This window comes from Bombus vosnesenskii, unplaced genomic scaffold (assembly GCF_011952255.1).
Source record: "Bombus vosnesenskii isolate JDL3184/JDL3185 unplaced genomic scaffold, Bvos_JDL3184-5_v1.1 scf7180000015345, whole genome shotgun sequence".
NCBI lineage: Eukaryota > Metazoa > Arthropoda > Insecta > Hymenoptera > Apidae > Bombus > Bombus vosnesenskii.
In genome coordinates, this window is record NW_022883949.1 from 1 (window position 1) to 25,441 (window position 25,441).

The 25,441-nt window shown below is 38.2% G+C and overlaps 3 protein-coding genes and 2 long non-coding RNA genes across 5 annotated transcripts; 4 read left to right on the forward strand and 1 right to left on the reverse strand.

Annotated features, from left to right (window-relative positions):
• Positions 1-11,115: 11,115 nt before the first annotated feature.
• LOC117241172 lies at positions 11,116-12,507 on the forward strand. The gene is made up of 3 exons (XR_004494918.1): positions 11,116-11,370; positions 11,508-12,153; positions 12,252-12,507. It is a non-coding gene; the product is annotated as an uncharacterized LOC117241172 (long non-coding RNA).
• Positions 12,508-12,855: 348 nt separating this feature from the next.
• On the forward strand, positions 12,856-14,556 carry LOC117241171. Its single transcript, XR_004494917.1, has 3 exons — positions 12,856-12,908; positions 13,577-13,662; positions 14,515-14,556. It is a non-coding gene; the product is annotated as an uncharacterized LOC117241171 (long non-coding RNA).
• Positions 14,557-14,667: 111 nt separating this feature from the next.
• On the forward strand, positions 14,668-16,662 carry LOC117241170 (dual specificity tyrosine-phosphorylation-regulated kinase 1A-like). Its single transcript, XM_033507147.1, has 2 exons — positions 14,668-15,000; positions 16,064-16,662. The coding sequence occupies exons 1-2, from the start codon at positions 14,971-14,973 to the stop codon at positions 16,598-16,600; spliced, it is 567 nt and encodes a 188-aa protein (XP_033363038.1). The 5' UTR covers positions 14,668-14,970; the 3' UTR covers positions 16,601-16,662.
• A 2,724-nt stretch (positions 16,663-19,386) lies between these two features.
• LOC117241173 (adrenodoxin-like protein 2, mitochondrial) lies at positions 19,387-21,060 on the reverse strand. Its single transcript, XM_033507149.1, has 4 exons — positions 20,912-21,060; positions 20,384-20,496; positions 20,087-20,219; positions 19,387-19,719 (listed from the first exon to the last, which is right to left on the reverse strand). The coding sequence occupies exons 1-4, from the start codon at positions 21,058-21,060 to the stop codon at positions 19,629-19,631; spliced, it is 486 nt and encodes a 161-aa protein (XP_033363040.1). The 3' UTR covers positions 19,387-19,628.
• A 1,025-nt stretch (positions 21,061-22,085) lies between these two features.
• LOC117241174 (survival motor neuron protein-like) lies at positions 22,086-24,332 on the forward strand. The gene is made up of 7 exons (XM_033507150.1): positions 22,086-22,240; positions 22,430-22,612; positions 22,738-22,832; positions 23,127-23,149; positions 23,543-23,840; positions 24,050-24,129; positions 24,198-24,332. Exons 1-7 carry the CDS (start codon positions 22,196-22,198, stop codon positions 24,254-24,256), a joined length of 783 nt encoding a protein of 260 aa, XP_033363041.1. The 5' UTR covers positions 22,086-22,195; the 3' UTR covers positions 24,257-24,332.
• The last annotated feature ends 1,109 nt before the right edge of the window (positions 24,333-25,441 follow it).

Below are 25,441 nucleotides of genomic sequence, written 5' to 3' on the forward strand. Positions count from 1 at the left end.
AGCAAGAGGGTTCTCGGTCAGTGTCTCTGGTGCACGCCAGCTAGGAAGCCTTAGCCGAAGGTCGTCCGGCCGAAGATAACTGCGAAGTCTGCAAAGTGGCATTGTTAGCGAAGGAGAAGGAGCCCTGGGGTGTGCAGACGTGCTCCGAAAGAAGCACGAACTTTAATGGTGGGTCCCAGTAGTAGACGGCCGTTCCTCTTCGCTTGCTCATTGTCACTCGAAGCTCGGTGCCCGTCCCTCCCTCCGTACCACGCTACCGAGTCTGAGACGCGAGGATGAAAGGAAAAAAAGCCGAAGTATGACACAGGTCCAACGACGACACCAACGACGGCGACGACGATCACAGAGACACGAGAAGAATGAAAGACAAGCGGCGCTGCTAAGTGCCGGCTCATTACTTAAATGGTCCGTGATAAGGGATCTCTGGTGCTGCTGGCGCGAACACGCTGAACAGCAGGCTCACGAAGTTTTCTTCTTTCGTTGTTAGATGGCGCGATCCTAAAGTAGGCGCGCATTTTTCTTCGCGATCTCACGTTTCGATCGCGGATTTCGACTTATTGGGGAAACAGGTTAATTGGATTATTACTGGAGAGACGTGGATGGATGAACGTTTTCATCGTTTCGTTCAATGACGGGTGAAACGTGTGAAAAGAGTTCGTAAGGTTTAAGCTGGGTGAGAAAATACAGCTTTGAATTTCCCATAAATGAGAGTTTAACAACGACGTGTCAAACACGACGCATGGAGCATTTGTACTAAATTTCTTATTAAATCTTGTTAATTCACTAGCTAAAAAACCAACTATTACATCGAATATGATACGACCAATAAAAATAAAGATATCGATACGAAGAATACGAAACGTAGATTCTTATGAATATGTGCGTTTCTTTAGGTGTATCGCTCCTCCAAACGACAATTCGCCGAAACACACATCAACTTTAACCAATGTATGAGAAATCGTCTCTAGCGCGTTTTTATGCCCAGATGAACGCTACTGTGACCCCGAACGAACCGTGAAACTGAACGATTCGATCTGTCATTGAAAACGCCCATCGGTCGCGAAAGTCTTGTTCGTTTTTCATCGACGGCCCGGTTTAACGTTACACGCGTGTCTGGTTTCTGTTCACGGGCGGTTCTTCGTGCGTCAGAGCGTCCGAGCATACGCGTGCACCCGTTCGTCTTTCCACCAGAAAGAGAGAAGAGGGCTCTCTGTCGTGGCTGTTGGCATTCCACGCCTTCGAATCCGGCATTTCAAATTTTTTCACCGACACAGGGCACTACGGAACGGGAATAAATTTGGCGGGCCGTGACTGCGCCTTAATATTCCAACAAGCAGACAGAAAAATAGAGAAAGAAACGGGCACTCGCGTGTCTCAATGCTTGTAATTTATTTTTCGATTAATTCCCAATCACCAGCCGATAATTTTGATGTTTCCAGCTGATGATAAATCGAAAAAGTGAATAGAGGACTTCCAGTAGAATTTGCGTGATTCATTCTTGGCGTTGATTGGCGTGAATTGTTCGTCAAGACGTTATTTTTCCAAGGGTATAAAAATCTGTCAGTTAGGTGGAAACTATCAATTTGTATACGAAAGATACGATCGTATTTGAAGATTGTATCGTAGTCATCTGATTTATCGTGCAAATTTTGCACGTGACACTCTATATTAAGTTTGTTGTAGCATTAATTAATCACAGAATGTTACAAGAAAACAAATTTGGTTTGGCAAATATAATGGCCGATGTTATGTAGATATGTGTGGCGGATCGGTATCAATAGGACGCCGACAGGTCGAGCCGCGGGTACCAACCGCCAACACTAGAGGGCTACGACGACAACGAGTCTGTCTGTCTAACTCGCTAGGGGTCGAATATACGAGCGATTGATATAAATACCGCACCTAGCGAGACTCACTCTACGTCTAAGGCAGGGACTACCGAGCATAGCCTTACTGACAAGTCCACCGGTAGTCCCAGGACGAAACGCTCTCTCTCTCTCTTTTCTTCCGTCACATATGTAATGTTCGAATTTGTAAACTATTAACTTTTTCGACAAGGAGGTATAAGGAACAAGTTAAAGTAGACGTCATGTTATGAATCATCTGCGAGATATAAAAGACTTCTTTTATGAGGGATCAACACCTCGTGAAGTCAGATTTTATTTATAACATACTTTACGATTTTGATTTATTTGTTTGAGGTGGTATGTCGTGATAGGGTCGGAAGGAAAACTCAGATTTCTTGAACGATAAATGTTTATTCACTCTAATGTCAATGAGTACACTTGATACAGGATTCGCGATTGTATTCGGTTCGCGAATGCGCGGTTATAAGATAGAGCTTGGAGCGTCATGGCGTATAAATACGTATGGTGATGTTTCGAGCTCGCGGAACACGAAGGTTTTCTTCTCGCCGTGTCGCGTAATCGGGTGAGGACTGATTTTCTCTATTCGCTCCTTTAAACGGTTCGCGAATTCCGAGTTGGCCTGTTGCTTCGTTGGTACGAAGAATTCTGTCGGCAATCGTATGCCAGTACCGTAAACCATTTCGACTACCGTTGCGTTCAGGTCCTCCTTGATAGCGGTTTTTATGCCTAACAAAACAATTGGTAGGACTTCTACCCAGTTGCTCGTATTGTGACATTTTATTGCTGCTTTTAATTGTCGATGTAGGCGCTCTACCATTCCGTTGGATGCGGGGTGATAGGCTGTTGTGCGTAAATGCTTAATGCCGAGCAACCGGCATAGTTCGTTGAATAGGTTTGATTCGGACTGGCGTCCTTAATCAGTCGTTATTTTTGAAGGTACGCCGAAACGAGCTATCTATGTAGAGAGGAGGGCCGAGGCAACGGTTGTCGCTATATTGTGAAGTTTCTGCCTTCTAAAGCGTGTCGAAAATGTTTGACTGCGGTGTATATCGCGAGTAGTTCGCGATCGTACGCGCTATATTTTTGCTGGGCGGGGGTCAAAGATTTCGTTGCGAATCCTAGCGGTTGTAATTGGTTATTCGCGCGTTGTTGTAATACTGCCCCCATTGCGTAGTCGGACGCATCTACCGTGAGGCTGATAGGCGCACCTGGTATCGGATGCGCCAGCATCGTGGCGTCCACGAGTGCACGTTGCGATTCGCGAAAGCTGTTTTCCTACTGCTCCGACCACTCGATGGGCGCGTTGCCCTTTTTCGCGCCTTTTAACAGGTCGTTGAGCGGCTCAAGTGTTTTTGCGGCCCCCGGTATGAAACGTCGGTAGAAGTTTATCATACCGAGGTACCTACGTAGTTGCTTGGCGTTCGCGGGCTTCGACAATTTTACAATCGCTTCGACATTTTCGGGCGGCGGCTTAATTCCGTCGGGGTTTACCGAGTATCCGAGGAATGTGATTTCGTGCACGCCGAATTCGCATTTCGTGGGGTTTATCACAACGCCGTAATTATTGAGACGGTTGAGCAAGATTTTCAAATGTTCGCGATGTTGGTTTTCGTCGTTCGAGGCTATGAGAAAATCATCGATGTACGCGTAGACGATATCGAGCCCGCGTATGATTTCGTCGACGAACCGCTGACATGTTTGCGTGGCGTTCCGAAGTCCAAACATCATATTTGTTGTTTCGAGAAGTCCGGTAGGCGTTGTTATCGCGGTTTTTTCAATGTTCTCGGACGCAATCGGAATTTGGTGGTAAGCGCGGACTAGATCGATTTTTGAAAAGATTCGCTTACTATGCAGATGTTGCGCGAAGTCTTCGATATGTGGCGGTGAGTATCTGTCGGGTACGGTGCGGGCGTTCAACGCACGGTAGTCGCCACATGGACGCAGGTTTCCGTCCTTTTTCGGCACTACGTGCAGGGGTGATGCCCACGGGCTTTTCGATGGTCGCATCACGCCTTGCTCGATCATGTGTTCAAATTCCGCTTTTACCTCTTTAAGTCGATCAGGTGCAAGCCGACGCGGTTTGCTGTAGACTGGTGGACCAGGTGTAGTTTCGATGTGGTGTAGCATACCGTGTCGAATTCTCTCTTTTCCGAAGATCGGTGGGCGGGTGAGGTCCGGGAATTCTGCCAGGAGTTGGTGGTATGGTGATTCGCCGATGACGGTCTTGTCGGACGCTTCGTCTGTTGTGGCGGTGTATCCCCTTGATGACGTCTGTGTTATCGTATCGATAAGCCTTTTGTTTCGCGGGTCCACGAGCAACCCGTAGTGGCTTAGAAAATCCATGCCGATGATGGGTGTTTTGACATATGATAGGGACATCGGGACAGGTTGGCCGCGAACAGCTCGTACTCGCTTCTGTTCACGTGTCCGTGTAGCTTGTTGCGCGGGTATACGCAAACATCTGCGCCGGTGTCGATGAGGTAGGAGATCCGCGAGTTCTTGTCCGTTACGAATATGCGGCGAGATGCCAAACCGTCGTCGTTTGCCGCTTTTACGGACGGCTGGTCCGGTTTTCCGAGTTCCAGGAGCAAGGGGGTGTGCACTTTCTCGCGCTTTCTCGGAACTGTGTGTGATAGTAACACAGCCCGTCTTGCCGCAGCGTATCGCGAGGGCGCGAACGGCGGCGGGATCGTGTACGCGAGCGTGATTGTACTCGTGCCCTACGGTGTTCATTGCTTCTTTGCTCGGCTACTAGCGCTCGCATCTCGCTCATATGGGCGTCCATTCGCGCTACCCGCTCGGTGACCAAGTTGGCGAAGGCTGCCATGGCGTCGCCTATTCCGCTATTCTGGCCAGGTGGGAGGGTTATCGCAGGTAGTCGGCCTGCGCTGGCCGCGGCGATCTGCCCTGATTCCAGGGTGGCTTCGTAAATGTTATCGGCAATTTGTATGCGGGAGTCCGGATCGTTGTTCTGTACAGAGGCTAGGATGCTCCGTATGCGCTGTGGAAGTCGACCTTCCCAGACGGTGAAAATGACATCGTCTGCTAACGAATTGGTGGCTAGGCTTTTGAGATCACGGTAAAACTGAGAGGGCTTCCTGTCCCCCATTTGCTCGTTCTCGATTACCTGTCGGAGTCTCTTGGCGTACGACTCTCCCAATCGCTTGATGAGCTCCTTTTTGACGTACTCGTAACGCTCTGTCGCCGGTGCGGCGTCGAATACGTCTCGAATTAATCTCGCGTGCGACTTGTCGAGATTCGCGATGACGACCTGGTATTTTTCTTGGTCACTAGTGATCCGGGCAGTTTCGAACTGCACTTCCAGCATCTTGAACCACAAGTCGACGTCGTCAGACCAGAACGGTGGCACGCGGAGAAGGGCGCTAATCGAGTCTGCGTTGTCCCCGCCGGCCTTCGTACGTGCGGAGTGGGCGTTATTGGTCATTTCGAACTGATTTAGATTCATTGTGTTACGTTTCACGAGCACTCGGGGATAATCACGTCGGGGTCTCCAATTTGAGGTGGTATGTCGTGATAGGGTCGGAAGGAAAACTCAGATTTCTTGAACGATAAATGTTTATTCACTCTAATGTCAATGAGTACACTTGATGCAGGATTCGCGATTGTATTCGGTTCGCGAATGCGCGGTTATTAGATAGAGCTTGGATAGCTACGATTCGAGATACGCTGCGAGTGCGGACAATGATTGCACGAGATGTCGAGAGCTTAGATAATTATTCGGCTCGAACCGTGTAAGTATAACGATCGTGATATACTGCGGTAACTCGCGGTAATAGACTGACATTTTTGTCGCGATGCTGCTGCGGAGGAAGACTCGTTGGGATGTGTCTAAGGATGCGAAGGCATCGGATTCGTTGAGAAAAGCTTTGGTTCGGAAAGTGAGGGAAATGTACGTTAATGTTTATTGGCTAATTCGTGTTGGTCGTTGGAAAAGGATGCTAGCTGCCCTTGAGAGGGTGTTGCTAGCGGGCAGCGTCGTATGTGAGAGATAGCAGATTTCTCGTGTGTCCCCGTGGTAGGTGGTCGACTTCGAGACTGATAAACAAAGACTGTTTGTCTCTTTGGAGGACCTTAGCTAAAATAAATCCTAAGATTTATAGCGGTCCTTAGGCTAGCTGGAAATATTCGGTACGAATGTATCGACATCTGGCAATCATCTTGTCCGCAGGTATAGGGTCTTTGTGTCGTGCGTCAAGCGACGTAAACTGTTGGGAAGTTTACTGTCAAGTGCCGCCACATGTTCAAGGAAAATGTATCTGCAGCCGGTTATAGCGGTATTTACGTTACGGATGATCTATGGGAAGATTCACACGAACAAACCTTTATGGACTAACCAAATTTATTTTGTTATTAAAAACGATCTACAGAACCGATCGACGACTGGTGTTCAATTTAAAAATTGCTTCTCTATAAAAGCAAGAAATCTAATTTACATCGTGTTCTTCATCTGTCGCCTCCATATACATCCTGGTGGCAATAAAATTCTGAATTTACGAGAAATCCGTATTTCGACTTAAGCTTATCGATGTTACCGACTGGACAAAGCCTTCGAGAGTTTAAATTAACCGATCGACCCTTCGTTGAAAGGACGAGCAAGTGCCAGGAAACTATCGCGGGAACGCTCGTAAAAGCGCGCAATGGTTCGGCGTGGTAACCTAGGAAGAGGAACAGGCGCGACTGAATCGTAACGGTTGTCGTGGCCCCTTTCAAACGATCCGTGGCCACCCTTCAGTTTCGGCGTCATTAACCCTTCCCTTCTTTCTTCCTGGTTCACTTAGAAACGAAGAAAATTCCGGAGGTAGTTTGCTCTTAGCAGCTGCCATTTTTTTTTCTTTGTTTAGTCGACACGAAGCATTTTGGAGAATTTCTGTGATTGCATCGCGAAGGTACAGAGAATAAGAAAAAGCGCTCTTTGTTCGTTGACAACTTTCTGTCAATTAGAAATAAGAGTAAACGGCATAACAGTTTTCTTCTTTGCCACTGTATACGTAATTTTTGTTAGACTTTAACAACTCGTATTTTTCGTGAGCAAATACTGTCGAGTGGTTATACACTGTATATGTGAAGCTTCGTTTTCTTCGCGCGAAATATCCATGTTGTTCTTTCTATACTTGTGTTCATATATCATGACGTTCAGCCTACACGTGCCCGAGAATGTAATGTAACAGATAATTGGGTTCGAGCTGTAAATCTTTCATTTGCAGCATGACGCGAATCTAACAATACTTCTTTCCTTGTTCAGATCATGAATATTTTTGTCGCGTGCAGGTAGAATCATATGTCTAGAGTATCCACGGGTTTCGTGTTTACTTATTTCTTTAACTAACTTCGGTTTTAACCAACTTCCTATTAACCAGCAAATTAATCAAATACTTTCAGAATCAATGACAAGAATATACCGAAAAGTGTCGAAAGAATTTTAAAGGTACAATCATTTTCCTAAAAGTTATCTTGAGACGTATTGTATCGTTAGTCTCATAGAGTTAACCACTTTTCTCTAGAATAATACTCGAACACAGCTGTAGCTTTCTATAAATTTCCTCGATATTCGATTGAATTTCCCGAGATCGTTTCCAATGACGAGATCGCAGCAGTTGTTACGAAGAATATCGGAAGAGCGAAGAACGCGTATGTGTGTCTGATCCATCATTCACGATAGTCTCTACGGTCCATGCGTATGATCCATCATCTGCGTAACCATTTTACAATCCTCACCGTGGAAATGCCGATCCGCGATGCTATTCTCGCGCGCACTCGACCGCTTAAGAGTGTCGTGTAAAATTAAGGTAAAAAGTAAGGAACTTGTTAATTTCCGACAAGGAGATAAAGTTCTTTTTATTTTTTACTCAATTTATACAATTTTTTCGGTTCGCGATGATACACTTTCGATACTTGGATTAGTTAAGAATTTTTTTATTAGACTGACTGGATGATTTTGAAGGGAGAATTTATATTCTTCCATTCGTTGGAGTGGGAGAAGGTTTTGTTTATACTTAGTGTAAAATTCGGAGAACGGCTGGAGTGATCGAATGCCACTCAGGCGGCTGAGAACGGATGCTGACCGGACGGTCACACGCGATAAGGCGTTCGGAATTTCGGTTTGTTATATACAGCTGCTCGAATTTCGTCTGTGACAAGAGCATCGTCCAGAGACGTTTCCATCATACACAAATAACTTTGTTTTTCTTCTTGCAGTCGGAAGCGTAGAGAATTCGATGTTTCTGGCTGATCTGTTGTTTTATCATTTGCGCGGCATTTTTTCGCGGTTAGAAGAAAGATGAGATTAATATCTTTGTGGTATTTTGATACTTATCGATCTGCCGATAATGTCGATGCTGGTAGGGGAAAGCGTGGTTGAGAAGAAGCGCGCTTTTTCGATAAATTATGAATTATGGCTAACGGTAATTCACGCAATTTACATAATCTAGATGGAACAGACGCTTTTCAAGATCGCTTGTCGACTCATTTATGTTTATAATTTTCAGGAGAAGAAAATCTAAACCTTGAATATATTCAATTCGAATATGTACTGTAGCCTAAATTCGGGTCTTTTTTCGACTTTCAACGATATCGATTTTGTCTCGATTGACTTCCTGCCGGTTTACGTGCTTTTATTCTTACTCCTTCTTCTTCTTCCGGTGTCCAATGATTCCTTTGAAAATCGACGCGGTTAGTACCGAAGCGTACGCTTCCGATGCGGAAAGTACGCGATCGAAGCGCGTGGCTTCTGACCGGAAGCGTAGCCTTGCAAACGCGATTAGATTGCATTAGCTACGAGACTGAAATTAAATCTCGAGTCGGAATTGTATTTAATTTTCTTCGGGAAGTTCAATGCCGGAATCGAAAATTAGACGATTGAATAGGGATTCCTAGTTGATTTTAGACGTCCCTCTTCCTGTAACTCCCACCGAACTTGCATTGGGCGTTGTTCGTAGGCTTGTCGTGCGGCAAACCGTTTCGCAAGAGCTTATTTGCATTTCCTCTAACTGCGGTTCGCATAAGACGCGTCAAAGGAATATTGACTACTATCTATTAGGTCAGATTTTTTCACTATTTTCTGCTTCTCGTAGGATTGTAATGTTACAGTACCGGTAACACGAAGCTTGATCTACGGCAAATAATAAAATATCTTTGAGATTAAAAAATATAAAGATTTGAAAATTAGGACATTTGAAAGTTTGTACTTACTCGACTGAATTGCTATTAAGTGACGTTTAAAAATTTTAATCACAAGGTTGAAAGTAATATAGTTAGTAATTCTAACGAACACCTATCCTCAGATAGATTGGTATACACACGCGAGTCGACCGTATTCTCCGGAAATGAAAACAACTACATCCCTGGAACCTGGAACACGTGATTTTCCGCATATCCATTAAAGCAACATCGGTCAGTGACTCGTCTACGGTGCAGTCGCTAGACTCAATTAATGACCACGTTCTGGTCGTAAATATAGAAAAGGCAGCGAGATATTTTAGTTTGTTGGCTAACTGGGCTGAGGTTGGGTCAATGTTTCTGTGGATTTCATTTACCTCTTCCGGCCTCCTTATATTTTCTGAATTCTTACAATTTCCGAGATACCAGTTCATAGCAAATTGATTCTTATTATGGCGTAGGATATAGTAAATCTTATTGTCTAAAAATACAGGAAAAGATTTCATTTTAGATGATTATTTCATTAAAAGATTATTATTTTTTAACATTTTATTCAAGCGTTTCTTAAGACATTTGTTCAAAGAGATGTCAGGTTATAAAAAATTGAATCAACCTTCCCAAAGCTCCTTAACCTCTTGTTATTTTTGATAAATCAATAGCATTACGCAATATATACCGTGTGATTTCCCTAGACGATCTAGTAGCACTCTTCTTTACAACCTTCTTTCAAAACGAGAAACAAGAAGAGGATTTACCAAATATCATTGTCATCGAAGCGCAGAGACGCTCCGGTGATTCTTATCTCCATTCATCTCTCCGAGTGAAACTATTTGACGTCGCCTTGAATAGGCTCAGACAGTTTTGTCGGGGGTCCGTGTCGTCGACTGTAGCCAGCTCGCACGATCGTGAATGGAAAGACTCGTATAAAATCAAAGGGCCGACAGACTCTTCCTGCTTAGACGAGATCAATGAGATCTCGTTCAATAGAGAAGTTACCTTCTCGACCGCCGGCGCCGTATTACCCTTCAAAGTCACCGGAAAGTCATATAAGCCAACCGATGCAGCCTAACCTTTATCCACAGATAAAATAGGTTTCTCTTATTCCATCTGAATTTCTAAAGAAACCAAGACTTGATTTCAGTCTGGTTAAAAGCTTCGCTCGATTAAAGCTGTTTTTCAAGCAATAACCTACTTTGTGAATTTCATGCACGCGAATCCAAGTATGTATGCGGCAGAAATGAAGCTTTCGTGCATGTCTAATTGTAAGTTGATGCGAAACAATGCGCATGCGCCGAAATCCCATCACTTTGCGGATCCACATTGTGCCTTTTATTAAGGCGCCTTGTTTGTTTACTCTTCTCGAGCTAATTCTTCACTATTATTATCTACATTATTTTCACTGGCTAACAACTGGTTGGTCTGCAATTGACTAACCAATACAAATTTTTCGTTACGTGCATATATTCGAAAGAATTCGAAATTAAATTATCATGTATTACGGGCAGTTACGATAGAGTGACACAAAGCAATCTGTGTTTGAATGCCTCCACTCGTGGACAATATCGATATAACCTAAATGCGATAAATCGCGAACGTTTGATTCGACTCATGGGAAATTTACGCGTTTTTGAATCGTCCCGAGTCGCACGCGAAATGCAGGTCAGAGAACCGTCTAATATTTATTGTTGAGATCGTGGGCTTGATCTTAATGGCGCGGCGGCACGCGATTCTTTACCAACTATGCTCCTTAACTCCAGCTCTCGACCTTCTTCCCTATTCAACTAGCTCGAGCAGTGAAATTGACTCTGCATGCCTGTGATTTTGGCAGGGAATGGGAGTCGAGTTCGTAGTGAATGCACATTGTGTATACGTGTTTTAGGTGGTTTGTGTGAGTTTGTTGCGGAGATTCGAGACATTTATTTAACCTCTTTATCATATTCGAGCCTGTGCAATATAACCATATCTTAAATGTAATAAGTTTTATTTTTTATTGCAAAGTTCTTGAAATATATAATGCACACAATAAGTGTATAATATTTTATATATATAAATTATATTTAAGAAGTTTGGGATAGTTTAAAGATGAAATAAATTGCTTTTTAAGTTTAATCTCTTACTTTCGACGAAATCAAGTTTCTCTGGAATTTGGTGGAGTTTAAGATTTGATATCGGTGTCGTAGGAGTTATGTGACACTTTAAGGTGGAATAAATCTAGCGAGGAGTTTAAGGTGCGGCAAAGGAGCGTGGAATGTTGCAATAGAAATTTATTGCAGTGTTAGTGCATTGGTAGATTGATCAAATTTACGTGTAGCGTGGGTAACCAATGGTAAATATTTTGCAATGTGTATAATTTCTCAGTAATCTGAAGCTTATAAAATCTATTGACAACTAATGGAAATTGTTGATTTAACAGATCAATTTTAAATTCCTCGTTAATCTAAATTTTTTTAATCCTATTTACAGCTAAACCTTACGACGAAAAATTAACGAAGTGGAATAAAAATGGCATTGTGATTCTTCTCGTCGTGTATTGGTGTCACATCAAATTTAAGAGACAGTTTTACTTGCGGATGCTGCATGTTACGTTGGTGAAGTCGACGAAAGCGTAAAATAGGAGCTCGTCCGAAATACACTAACGCGGAAGGTTAAATTTAACGCAAAAGGCTGAGAAATTAGTTTAGAACTCGAAGTTTCATTGGTACGACGCTCTTGAAACGCATTCAAAGAGGTCGGCGACCTCGAAAGGGGATGAACGCAACTGTTTCGTGGGAATTTCTTATTGTGGCTTATTTGGATGAAGCTACTTTAAAATCAGCGCTGGATTCGTCTGTATTTTGCCCGGAAATCATAAAATGTTTAGGCCAGGCGACTCCATGTACAGAAAATGTTATGTCCACTTTTTACGTCCGTAGAATTCAACTCTTTACTACTATGCACTTCTTCTCCAAAAAAATATCGCGTTTCAATATTAAAAAAGTTTCAATAATATACTATCCATTAGAAGAATGATAACATGATAACCTTACAAATTATTAGTATTAACAAATTCTTATTGTCGTATAGAAATGCCAACTATTGCTTCGGTAAAACAAACAAAGGAATTTTACAGGTAAATTTTACAAATTACAAGTCATCTTATAACGCAAAATACGACGTGTAAAATTGTCTCAATTTATTAATAGTATTAATAAATTATTATGATAAAAGATGCAGGAATCTTAGCCTCATGAGAAATTAGAGATGAAAATGAGTGGGAAAAGATTAATCACTGGTCCTCCTAAAAAGATGCAGTCCCATGGATGGATGGTTGTGCGAGTATTAAAGCAGCGCAAAACCGTTCCCCGAATTCTCATCCCGGACGTCGTACGACCAAAGACAAAAACAACTCACTCGAGGGCATTGCGGAGAGACATTCATCGAGGACACAATAGTATTATTCCAGGAAGTGCTAGTTCTTCCTAGATTCCGGTCACAATGTTCTTAACGCCTGGAAATTAGTCTTGACCAGGAAACATCTATAACGGCATGTATTTTCTGCCGTGATTGTAAATCTGTTTGGAACATGCGGTTTGTCCGTTAATCTAGGCGCTGTTGTTCAATTGAGTCAATATTATTTGTTGGTAGATTAGTGTGTGCAAGAGCGCTCTATCCATTATTGACCAATTCGAGCACGTATTGGTAAATTTCACACCGGCAATTACGATGAAATCGTTCGTGGTCGCTGGAAATTAGCAGTATCGTTTGCGGTCGTGAGCTGATTGACACTGCGTGAGCGGGGAATTATGTGAAGCAGCTTTGCTTTGTCGTTTCCTGCATTTAATAGGTTTACGGCGGTGGACAGAGTTTGTAAAAAATGAAGACAAGGTAGAAAAAGATTATTTTTCATTTTTTACTATTAGATTATTTTCAAAGTGATCTTTTCAGTGAAATATGATTGACAAAAAATAAGATCTATAATTGAATCATTATAGAAAATAGAATAATATTGATAATAAAGAAATAAAAATCAATTATAGAATAACATATAATAATAATAATAATAACAATAATGTGGATAGACTTATGTTTACTTTTATATGTATAATGATACTGTTTGATCCTTGAATTAAAGTTAAGATTAACATTGCGATTATGATTATCCTTTGTCTGACTAAATATATTTGAAGTATCAATTACAGTAGAATTTTTGAAAGATTCTTGGCTGTTAAACAAATAACTGGTTCCTTTATTGTTAGGGAAGTGATACATTTACACTGTACATGAGAGTGTGTGTGTAAGGGTTAGAGGGCGTCAAGGACTTAGTGGAGACAAAAGACTGTTGCCAGATGTTAGAAGAATCTAGGATAGTCGGTTGGCGACCAGCGTGCGTGCAAGACGTTCGTCAGAGAGTAATATAGATGTATAACTGTTGTGTGGGAAATATAGTCAATAATTTGTATTCCCAAATCCTCGAATTTCCTTAACATTTATATTTCGCTCAATTATCATAGAATCGTGAAACTGACTTTCACTTCAAATTTTGTCTGTTTCAGGAGTAACAAGTACCTGCAAAAATCATCCATCAGCCGGATATGTGCTGTCGGAGGGTTTTTCATTAGCATTCCCGTCTTTCTAACTGGTAAGAACCAATTCCTTCAATTCTGTCAACTTTAACCTTTTGAAAGATACTAGTACATAAGTTATACGTTTAATTTTTCTTGAATTCAGGCATGAATCCTAAAGATACTGTGAACTATCTCTGAGTGTATGAAATCAGTTTAGAAATCCAATGGAAATAAAGTTAATTTTAACGCCGAATAGTCATTATTTTTCTTAGAAAAATAAAAATGATCGTCTTTTAGGGAAGTTTTAACAGATTAATTTATAAAGAGCTGAAACAGAATATTCATGTCATGCATGAATACGGCTGGTGGATGGATCGAGATCTAATCTAAAGTTTACGTTGTGTCATGCTAGTTTACACAGCTATCATTCGCTCGATCGATCGTTAAGCTGTTGAACTCGATTCAAGACGGACATTTTGACTCTGTTCAGAAGAAAACTGCGTTTTAATAAATTTGACGGAATAGAAATTATGATAGACCACAATGTTTTTTTAATTATATCATAAAATTTATTTATTTTTTTTAATGTCATGTTAGAAACTTCAAATACTGCCCAAAACTTCGAACGTAATCGTTTTAGAAATTTGTAAATTACTTAACGACCAAAAATATTGAATTCTCTATTGTCTGAAGATAGATTCTCTATAATTTAAGTAATTTATTCGTCGAGAATTGATATATAAAGACTTAAATAATAAATTAATTGAAAAATAATTTGCGACTAGTATTGAAAATTTCAATGAAAAGCATATGTATATAGTTTACGCTTCGAGAATTATATGTATTGAGAATATGTATTTGCGCTGATTCTTTGTCCCGCTTGTTATGGCATACGTGTTATAATGATCCTCTAACAATGCTTTCAGGTATGATATTGTATACATTCATCCAGTTTCATTCGACGCCGGTGTCACGTAAAATGGATACTTGGGTTGCGAGAGAAAAGAAAGCTGAGTCGTAGCCCAACTATTAATTCTCTTTTATCGAACTTTATTATGACTTTGGCACTTACAGTAGAATAACGTTGAACAGAGAAAGGGGTGTTGTACAAGAACAGCAACTAGAACGAGAACTCCCCGGGCTGGGTGAAGTCTCGGCTTATATACACCCTGGCTTGGGGATGTTGGGGGGTTTGGTGTGGATTCCAAGGAGTCCGAAAGTCGGGGTTGGGGCCTTATCTCTGATGGGGACTAAGATGCGTCGCGGCGTTGGCGTCCGACAGTCGGGAGTCGATGTCTTTTCTCTGAGAGGTAATTGGTGTCACACCGGCAATCGTTACGTCGGTTTTCATAGGCCTTGGCATCGTGTTTTGTGGATGCGCAATGGTCCATAACGTCTTCGTGTGGCAGAGGGTAAGAACATATCGCTATTAAAAAAGAAAACGAACACGTTCAAACACGTCTAAATCATCTTTTATGTGTATTTTACCCGGAAATCATTTTATCGTGAAATTTTGTTTTCAGAGTTACCATAATTTATCTGGTAGAGTTCATAAAAATTTTTCTGAAATCAATTGCAAGCTTTTAGGAAACCAGGATTTTTCACATTTTTAAGAAGCGTTATAATTATATTGCTGATCTTTATTTTATTCGTGCGAAATTGAAAAGTACGCAAATGGCGCAAAATGCATAAAATGCGCTAAAATATACGTATATAAGAAAACAAATCTCGATTAAAATTTTATTTCTTTGATTATGTTCGTAAAACTACAAACTTGTATAAAAATACGCATTCTAGTTATAAGTGTTAAAACATTCGATCTAGTCCTTATCACATTCATGAAAACCTCCATTTAACCATTCGTTGTATCAACGAACATTCATATGCAAAACTTACCACCTACCACATCCTCCGCGTATTAATATAATCCCCTTTTATAAATTATACACTTTAGAGTGGACTGGTTGGGTCAGAGTGATATAAGCTTACAAGTTCTCGAGGAGTTCTACCGAAGTTACATTTACGTTTGCATAATTTCACCGAAAAAGATACTCTGTAGAATGACAGGTTCGTTTGTTTATGTGATCCGCGATCGCAACTATTTCAAGGGGATTTTATAAATAACCATACACACGATATTCAGTGTATTTTCGTATTCTCGTTTATTTTTGGGAGATTTGTAAAACTGTTGAACAAAATAATTGAGTAACGATTATATTTGCTGAGAAAAAGTCTTTTTCTCTGTACCCCTCCTTCTACTTCAAGCATGTAGTATTGACAATAAGATTGACAATGGCTGAAAGTAATCCAAAAGAGTTTTCACCATGGTTATCGGTAACGAAAAAGATTTGAATCATCTTTAATACTTATTCGTAACTAGAATCATTTCAACTAAAATGTAAATTCTTATATTATAACTTTTTTAATTTGTTATGGCCCCTGACTACAACCTAACCTATCATTCTTATTTCGTAGGAGAAGACGAATGCCGTGAAGGCGTTAGCGCGCGAACAGTGCGAAGCGGCGGTACAGCTGCAGCGTCAGCAGCAGCTGCAACAGCACCAGAACCAGCACCAGCTACAACAGCAACAACAACTACGTGGCCCGTTAACCATCCACCATGCTGGCTGCCCAACGAAAGTCGGGCCCGTGACGAACCAACTAAATACCAGCCACGCAACGCACGGCCGAGCTGCACAGTACCAACACTATCATCACCATCATCATCATCGACACGTGTCAATGTCTCCACCGCCCTTGTTGCTCTCATCGCCAGCTCCGATCGCGGCGACGCACAATCATCTGAACGTGAGCGGACACAGAAACGTGGTTACGCCACCGGATACACCAGCAGATAGATCGCCACCGAGTCCTGGAAATAAGCTAAATAGATCGCAGCATTTGCCACGGGAAGCAACCGGCAGCGTCAGTTCTGGTCTTCCGGCTGCCACATTGGATCTAAGTAGCGCAGCAACCACCAATAGTCCGCATGAATTGTCCACGTTAGTTTAGAAATTTGGTCCGAACATTATATCTTCACATAGGATTGGAGATTAATAGTTGATAGTTAATTTACACATCGATCTTTTTATTTGTAAATTGGGTCGTGGTTTAGAGTTGGTTTGTAAAAATTCGGTCCTAATTGTTAAATGATGAATATTGATTAAGAATAATAGGCATTGATGTACCAATCTTTTTTTAACTTATATACTTGAGCACACGCATTGGAGATTTCACTTTTATTCAGTGAAACAGCAACTTCATTACTCGCTTATTCAATACGGCAATTGCATATATTTCATGGACATTTTAACAATGTTTTGAATAATTTCTAACGGTACAATTGTGATGAAGTGAAAAAAATCGTGATAAGAAACAGAGAGAAAAGTTGCTCGTTAATGAATATTGACCAGAAATAAAGTAATTTCTAAAGAATATCCCGAAGACGTCGTAGATATTACGAAAGGAATGATTAATTTATACCCGCGTGTATCTTGCCATTACCATACTATTATTATTATTAATATTGTTAGTAGTACTCGATTACATTATTATTAATATTAATATTATTGCCTTATTATTATTAATGTTATGGAACCTCTAGTCCTAGGTTACTTTCGCTGCCACGAAAGGATAAGATTTTCGAATTTTTGACTATTACGTGTAATTCAAGTTTTCCTGTTGCGCATGCGCAGTAGAAAGAAAGTTAGCGGAACTCAAATCTCGAACTATAGAGAGTTGAAAAGTAGTAAAAGTAAAAAAGCACGAATAACATTTGTATTTGTGCTGGATTAAGTTTGATAATTGAAAATTGAGTTTGATGATAACATTTTTTTCGTATTCGCTTTGGTAAATATTAGTTTTATTTAAAATTGAACAAAGCATTTTATGTTTTTCAAATACGGTACATAATCGTAATATCGAATTTTGTAAACTGATAGTAAGAAACTCTATAATTCGAGACTGGAACTTTGATCAAGTTCACATTGAACGTAAACTGACTTAATTTTGTTATTTAAGCGTGTATACTATACGTGTTTGTTCCTTCTTCTCTTGTGCGCAGGCTATAGCTTAATTACTTCCAATAAACGCAGTTATATCGAATCAATGACCGATACAAATTTAGATATTAGGATTATTTAAACAAGAGATTAAAAACTAAAAAGTATTGTTTTTATACTGCATATGTACATATGCAATATGAACGACAGTTTGTGTAATAATATGTACCCCTCTTCTTAGTTTACTTTTGTATATTTTGCGACATTTGATATTAATTTTATGAGGAACGTACTTACACTTTATCTTTGTAATTAAATGTGAAATGAAAGAAAAGAAATGACATGAGAAAAGGAAATTCGATGTATGAGTATATACGAATTGACGGAATTAAAATTTAACGCTATATTTAAATAGAAGACGTGAAATATCTTGTCATCTTAAAATAACTTGATCATTCCTATTCTTTTACATAAAAACACTTTTCGACTGTAACTTAAGAAACATGTCTGCTAACGTGAAACGTGCCAGAAAAAATTAACAACTTCCATTAAATTGGCAAATTTCTCATTAATATCGTAAAACTCGCGTTTACAAAGATCAGATCAGTGTACATAATATACAAAACAAATGCAGAATATATAAATATAGCACATACGTTCTGAATTATATTCGAATTGGGCAGGGTAACCAAGTGAAAATATGTAAATTTCACGATGTGTAATGTACACTTTATCGAACTTGTAAGTAGTGTAGAAATAGAATATTTTACACGTAACAAAATATACAAACGACAATACACAAGTTAAATTATTTGTTAGATCCATGTATAACAAGCATAGTACAAAAGTGTTTTAGCTTTCTGTACTGGTAATTATGAGAAATACCAACTTAATAGATGTATTTGGTATGTACCTAGTTAAGAAAACAATAAATTATTCTGAACAGATAAAGCGTTTAGTAGCTTGTGAAGTATGAATTTTCGAAAACGTAAGTATTTTATATCTAAGTAGTTAAGAAACGCGAGCAAGGGAAATCAAACAAAGGAACAAAGTTTTTTTGTTTAAAAATATTTAATTTGTTGTTCTATTATCCGAGGTTAGAAGCGATAATGTACAAAATCTGAATAAATAAGATTCTTCAATATTATTGAATTTTAATTCTAGGGTAAAGTAATATATCCGCATATTTTATTTATATACAATATGTATAAATAATGATGTGATTTGACTAATTTTGTTGAAAGAATATTTGTACTTTTTACGTAAAACTTCAGTCTTTTACAAACTTTCTTGTAATTAATAAACCAGTAAACACAATATTAATAAAATCTATTAAAATTATAAACAAACTCATAAGTTTTAATTTTAGTCCTTAAAGGTTGAAATATTTTGCTCCAATGTCGAGACATTTGTTTTAATCAAAAACATTACTATACTGAATCGATAATGTTGCATGTGCCACGAAAATGATGATAGTGTCAGATAACTTGTTGTGAAACGAAAAAGCATTGCATGTACATTTCTGTTGTTTTGTTGACCATGAGTTTGATGATCTTTTAAACTTGCCCATAGCTAAGAAATCAAACAGTATATCTAAACGAAATTAATTTCAAATTATTTTTTAGGTTCTAAGCTTTTATCTAATCTTTCAGAAGTTGCAAAATTTATTCCACAAGAGTCTTTTTTATCATAACCAAGTACACATCTTAAAACCATTTAAGTCTTCCTTAGTAATTTCTTCTTATCTTTAATAGTAACGAAAATAATTTAGATGAACGTTTTAAAATTGACACCCTGTATATTAAAAATAAAAGATATATTTTCTTCATAATTGGATAGGCTTTTTACAATGGCAATGTACAAATATCAAAATTGCAATTATACTATAACATATGTATATATATAAGCTTCACATTTAAACACAAGATTCTTTATTATATTTTTTTAATACCAATATTTTAATAATTATAACAAGGGTTTTTTAACAAGAGATGTATAACATTGTATACAAATTTTCAAAAACCTATAGATAATTTCAGTTATGCTCTTGCATCATTAATTGTTGATGGAACTCTTACCTCAATTCCATCTAGTTCCTTAGACATTACTATTTGACAGCCTAGCCGTGACCTGAAATTAAATATTATATAACTGAATATGTCAATAAATATATTTATTGCTATACAAATTAATACTAATACACAATAAGATTTCTATTTATCCATTTGAAAATCAACATTGTAAATATGCTAATTCCAACATAGATTTGTAATGATTATAGGGTCATAAATAAAAAACTATGAAAATTTATTATAATTTCAGTTTCGTAGTATTCAGAGATAGCGATTTGAAATTCTACATTGAGATGCAGATTTCAAAATACCCAATACTAACCTGTTTTTACATAAATTTAAATAGAAAAATTCACTTTATAAAATATTAAAAGGTAATAGAATTAATAATGTGAATGATTTGATACTGATTATTATGAACTAACGTATCTGTTAATTCATATGCTAAATCCAACATGTCTAATTCTTCATCTGTTGGTTTGTCAGGAAGTGCATCATAAACTTCTTTCGAAAATATTAAATGGCACGTACTACAAGTTAATGTTCCTTCACAAGCACCTATATCAATTATATTTTAATATTACAACATAATTATATAATAAAGTATCAAAAGTTAAAAATAATAAGAATATTAAACTTGATAAAAATTAAAATTTTCAAATATTTTCTACCTCAAAATTATTTATTTTAAATTAAGTAAATTATGCTTCTTTAAAACATACCATATCCATCTAAATCAATTTCATTGTTTACTACTATGTCTAATATAGTATCTCCAACTTTCCCTTTTGCTTTGATTCTCTCTCCACTTGCTTTAACAAACGTTATATTTACTCTGAAAATAATATTTATGAAAGATAAAAATTATCTCAATATAATTATTTTCTTTATTTTTTGTGTTTCTTCAATTAATCTTCTCTTAATTATACCTTAATTATATGTATCACTTATGATAATAGAAATAATTTAAAAATAAGATATACTTGTCTTAATAATGCATAAATAAAATTCGTATATCATATATTTATAACAGTGTTATATTTTTAGTTGTTCACTGTCAATGTTGTTCTTATTAATACTATTCTATTAATACTATGTTATTTTTCTAGATGTTATACTCCTACAAAGAGAAGAATTTCTTAGACATTATTATTAGCATTATTATTTTGACACCAATTTTATATTGGAAGGTAAGTACTGAAATTCTATTAAAAGAAGAAGGAAAGCACAAGAAAATTTGTATCACTTACTCTTGTTTTTCTGAAAGTGGTTGCGTGGTCGATATTCCTCTTGTTGCCTGCAAAAAGGGCAACGTTGTGTTGCTTGTATATTTTGAATAATTTGATGCAATACCGAGAATTGATCTCGAAAATTTTTGTAATTGGTTTACTAACGCCATTCCACTGTCATAAATATCATGAGTATGGGACACCCTGACCGAACACCAGATAAGTATTGCGGAAAATATCAATTGGAGATCAATTGTACTTTGTACAAAAACTTCCACGGCATTCTTCGGCTGCTATACTGGGACGTTCGCTTACTGTGATAGGTTATAAAACGATTCCTAACACAAGTGACGTATCTCTACCGGACACGTGCTCTTCGGGCCACACGTTTTATGATACAAGACCAGCAAAATGATCAATGTGTAATTTTACATATCTTACATTTTTTTCCAAATGAAATATTGTTTTTATTAAACGTTTAAAACCTCAGGCAACATTTATTTCATCTGATTTCAGTTTTACAAATATATATCTATAATACATATCTGTATAAATTACGGTCTGGTTATATCAAACAGGGACCGACACTCGCTAGGGAAAACTGCCCAAGAATTGAATCGTAAAAACCAATATGAAAGACAACAAATTTCTCGTTCTGCGGAACAAATAGAAATGAGCAGAGTATCTTTATCTTTATCTGAGACATTCAAAGCGTATCACGCATACGCTAAATATGAAGAAAACTTTCTTGTCTTCCATGTTCATTTTTCCCTTTCCATTGCCGAACGGTTTCTTCTATATTTATTTATATGTTCGTGATTGATGCTATTGACAACATCCAACTAAGGGGAAATACGAATAGTAATAGATATATGTATAATTCATTATGCAATTTTATAGAATTAAATCTTATTTATCTTCAGATATAAAAACTATATTTACCAGCTGAAACACTAACGCATATGCAGTATAATATAATCTACTTAACAATCTCGTTTTAGTTATAATATGTGATTAATTCTTTTGCTATTTCGCTATAAACAGTTTCTTGTGCATACAATATTTTTTTATAGTATTCTAATATATTGTGAGATATTGTAAAGAAAGTAAAATACAGTTATTGAAGTTTGGGAACATTCAATGTTAACCTTGCTTCAAAAATAATCTTTCGAATGAATGGGGAATAGATTTTTAGTATTATAGTTGGTATAATGTCATCATTGTTTACAATGTGTTAGAGTTAAAGAAATGAGACAAATTAATATTTCAGAAGCAAATTCAATATTTAAATGATGTTATTTTAAAATGGCAGATGATATGAAGGTTCTTTTTATACGAGGAAATGGAAACGTATGTATGGTAATGGAAACGTAATGGTTTTATCATTATTTTAGTACAAGATCTTAGCATAATAGTAATTAACAGTATCCATTACCTTTTGGTCAATTTTTGAAAAATGACATATATGATAATTTGCAATAGTTTGATAATCAAATACTTGTATCAATATTAATAACGTATAATTTGCTATCTCAAAAGGATACAGACACAGCCAATGATAATGTTTGGGATGATAGTGCATTAATAGAAGCATATGATAAAGCAATATATTTAGCAAAAGAAGAAGTTATCAAGCGAATGGGAATGGATGTTGGAAATTCTCAACCGAAAGAAAGCCTACAAAATCTTAAGCAGCCTAAACACGCAAGTAAATTACACAAGGTTGTGATTTTGATAGAATATTACAAATTTGATACAGAATATTATTAAATATATTGATTAAGAAGCAAATTATTTTATTTTGCTATTTACTTATATTTATTTGTATACACATCCTTTCTCTATAGAAATGGATCATAGGAGCACCTTATCGTGCAATATACTCAGAGGATGGAGAAATTTATGAAGCTATAATATCAAAAATTTACGAAAACAATGGCACGTGTTGAAGTGGTTACCACTTCTAAGAAAACTCTACATCTGGTCTTTTTAGTTTTCTCAAGCACTGAAGCCATCGACAGCGCGTAGACAAAAGACTGCGACGAAGTCAGGCCATAAACAGTAGACAGGCGACGTTGGCTTCGGGGTTTTTCAGTTATTAGGTAACACAGCTAGCGTGCGGATCCGGACCAGCTCAAATTGTATTTTTACTTATTACACTTCTATTTAAATATATTTTCTACCTTACAATTTATCCACGTGTTTTCTCTGTTTACACACCGAATAACCTCAACAGCACGTGTGTTGTAAAACTTGTAGGTAATACCTTTAGCATGATGGTTATGTCAATTAAGAAATGTACTAAAAATACATATATATATATATATGAAGTAAAGGCTTTCGCATAGTCTATCACAGTGTCATTCAGCAGGTCCTTAACTGGGCAGGAGTACCTGTCAATGTCTATGGGGAGACCCGTGGGATATAGGGTCATGAACCATAAACATGCATGTTACTTGTTGTTCATTATTAGCTGCTTGGAATATAATTCTCCTCATTAGACGAGTGATTATTACTACATATATCAAGGCAAACATTTATACATATACATTTATGCACGGGAAATTCTAATACATTGCCTGTAAGGACAGTAACCGAATGGCACTCAGTCATTCTATTAAATGACAAAAATTTCTTTTACTCTGTGTTTAGGCTATGGTAATACACAAAACGTCGAGTTGAGTTCTCTTTTAGAATCAGAAGGTTTGCAAAGTCAAATAGCACAACAAAAGAAAGCTTTGGAAGAGAAATTCAATGAAGAGAACGATGAGACTTGTGAGACTAATTTTTCTACAAATGTAAATTCGAAAAAATATAATGTAGAAAAAAGGGATTGTGACTCTGAAGAAGCAAATGCGTATAAACATCACTTCATACCGGGACCATCTTTCAATTCGATGACTGATATAATGCCACCTGCACCTCCTTTACCACCACAATTAATGGCCGAGTAAGTACAATTTAAAAATTCTAATGGAATGCTGAATACTTCTAATATTAATAAGTAATTTGGAATAAGTTTAACATTTTATTTGGAAAAAAATACGAAATTTTAATAAAATGTACTTACTTGTATTAAACAATACTGTACAACTTGTATTAACAATAAAATGTACAACTTGTATTAAACAACATTAAATGTACTTTAATAAAATGTAGATTACCAGATAATGATACAGACGCACTTTCAAGTATGTTGATGTCATGGTATATTAGTGGTTACATGATATATTACACAGGTAATTATTTCATATAAGTATTTTATTGTATATTAAATTTTCAATGGACTATGTTATTTCTTTTGTAGGTTATTATCATGGTTTGAAACAAGCAAGAAACAATCAAGAGAACAGGAAGAACTGTTGATTATATCAATTTTTTCAATAACAATATAACAATAATATAAGATATAATAAAATATAAAACTCATTGTATTTATTTACTTCAATTATTTGAAATAAAGAACAGCTTTATTTTCATATAAGACATATAAGACCCAGTGTCGAGTAAGGCTCGGACTCGGATTGGTTGTGCCTGTTTGTTCAAAACCTTGATCTGTGCTGTGGCCAACAGATCATGATACAGAGGGGTGTGGGCAGATGTGTTTGTTAGTCCGATCGCCCTTGCTGTCGTAGTCTCGGATAGTCAGTTTTGCCCCGGTTGGGACTTGGACGAGGAGGTTGGGGTGGTGTTCTGGATCTGGGCTGAGCGTGACTCGTACGAGGCATGCTCTTTCGTGCCTCTTGGAGCCGAAAATGTATGCTTCCGTGAAGTGTCGGATGTTCGCCTCGACTTGTGGGACGACCGCGACTTCGATGATCCCGATGGTGATTGTTCGGTGGAGGCTCGCTTGTGTGATGAACGACTGCCCGACGACCGACCGCTCGGTGCGCGACTGCCCGACGACCAACCGCTCGATGAGCGACTGTCCGACGACCGACTGCTCGGCGACCAACCGCTTGCCGATCGACCGCTCGACGATCGACCGCTCGAAGATCGACCGCTCGACGACCGTGAGTCTACCTGGGTTTGTTCGCGGTGTAGATAAGTATGGTGTCGGTGACCGCAGATACGACACGAACCCGATGTACACTGTGTCGGCGAATGTCCTGTGCCTAGGCAATTTATACACAACGATGCCTTCTTCACGATCTGAAAACGTTTGGTCGCTGAGTTGGCCTTGAAGATTTTGCAGTGTCTGATCTCGTGAGGTCCGTTGCAGGTCGGACACACCACCGTTCTGCTGGTTGTAGCAAGGGTTCGCCCATGCGGTATTGTTGTTCGCTGACTGTGGTGTTTGTGGGTTGACCCTTTTAATTCCTTCTCTTTAGAGAGGAATTGAGTCCCGTTCGCCCGTGTTTTGAGAAAGTCTATCAGATGCTGATAGGATGGCACCTTTTGGCGGGGCAGTGTGCGTTGCCATTTACGCAGGCTGGACGAGGGCAACTTCGACGCGATCAATTCGATCTTCGCTATGTTTGATGTGACGGGCTCTTTTAGGTGTTCGAGCGCCTTTAGATTTACGCTGATGGTTTCCAACAAATCCTCTAG

Coding starts and splice junctions, on each gene's coding strand:
- LOC117241173 (XM_033507149.1), bottom strand. CDS start 21,060: ATGGCGTTAGTAAACCAATTACAAAAATTTTCGAGATCAATTCTCGGT. Junction 20,497..20,911: donor CCACTTTCAGAAAAACAAGA/GTAAGTGATACA, acceptor TATTATTTTCAG/AGTAAATATAACGTTTGTTA. Junction 19,720..20,086: donor GCATATGAATTAACAGATAC/GTTAGTTCATAA, acceptor ATTTAATTTCAG/GTCACGGCTAGGCTGTCAAA.
- LOC117241174 (XM_033507150.1), top strand. CDS start 22,196: ATGGCAGATGATATGAAGGTTCTTTTTATACGAGGAAATGGAAAC. Junction 22,241..22,429: donor TTATACGAGGAAATGGAAAC/GTATGTATGGTA, acceptor CTATCTCAAAAG/GATACAGACACAGCCAATGA. Junction 22,613..22,737: donor ACGCAAGTAAATTACACAAG/GTTGTGATTTTG, acceptor CTTTCTCTATAG/AAATGGATCATAGGAGCACC.
- LOC117241170 (XM_033507147.1), top strand. CDS start 14,971: ATGGTCCATAACGTCTTCGTGTGGCAGAGG. Junction 15,001..16,063: donor ACGTCTTCGTGTGGCAGAGG/GTAAGAACATAT, acceptor CTTATTTCGTAG/GAGAAGACGAATGCCGTGAA.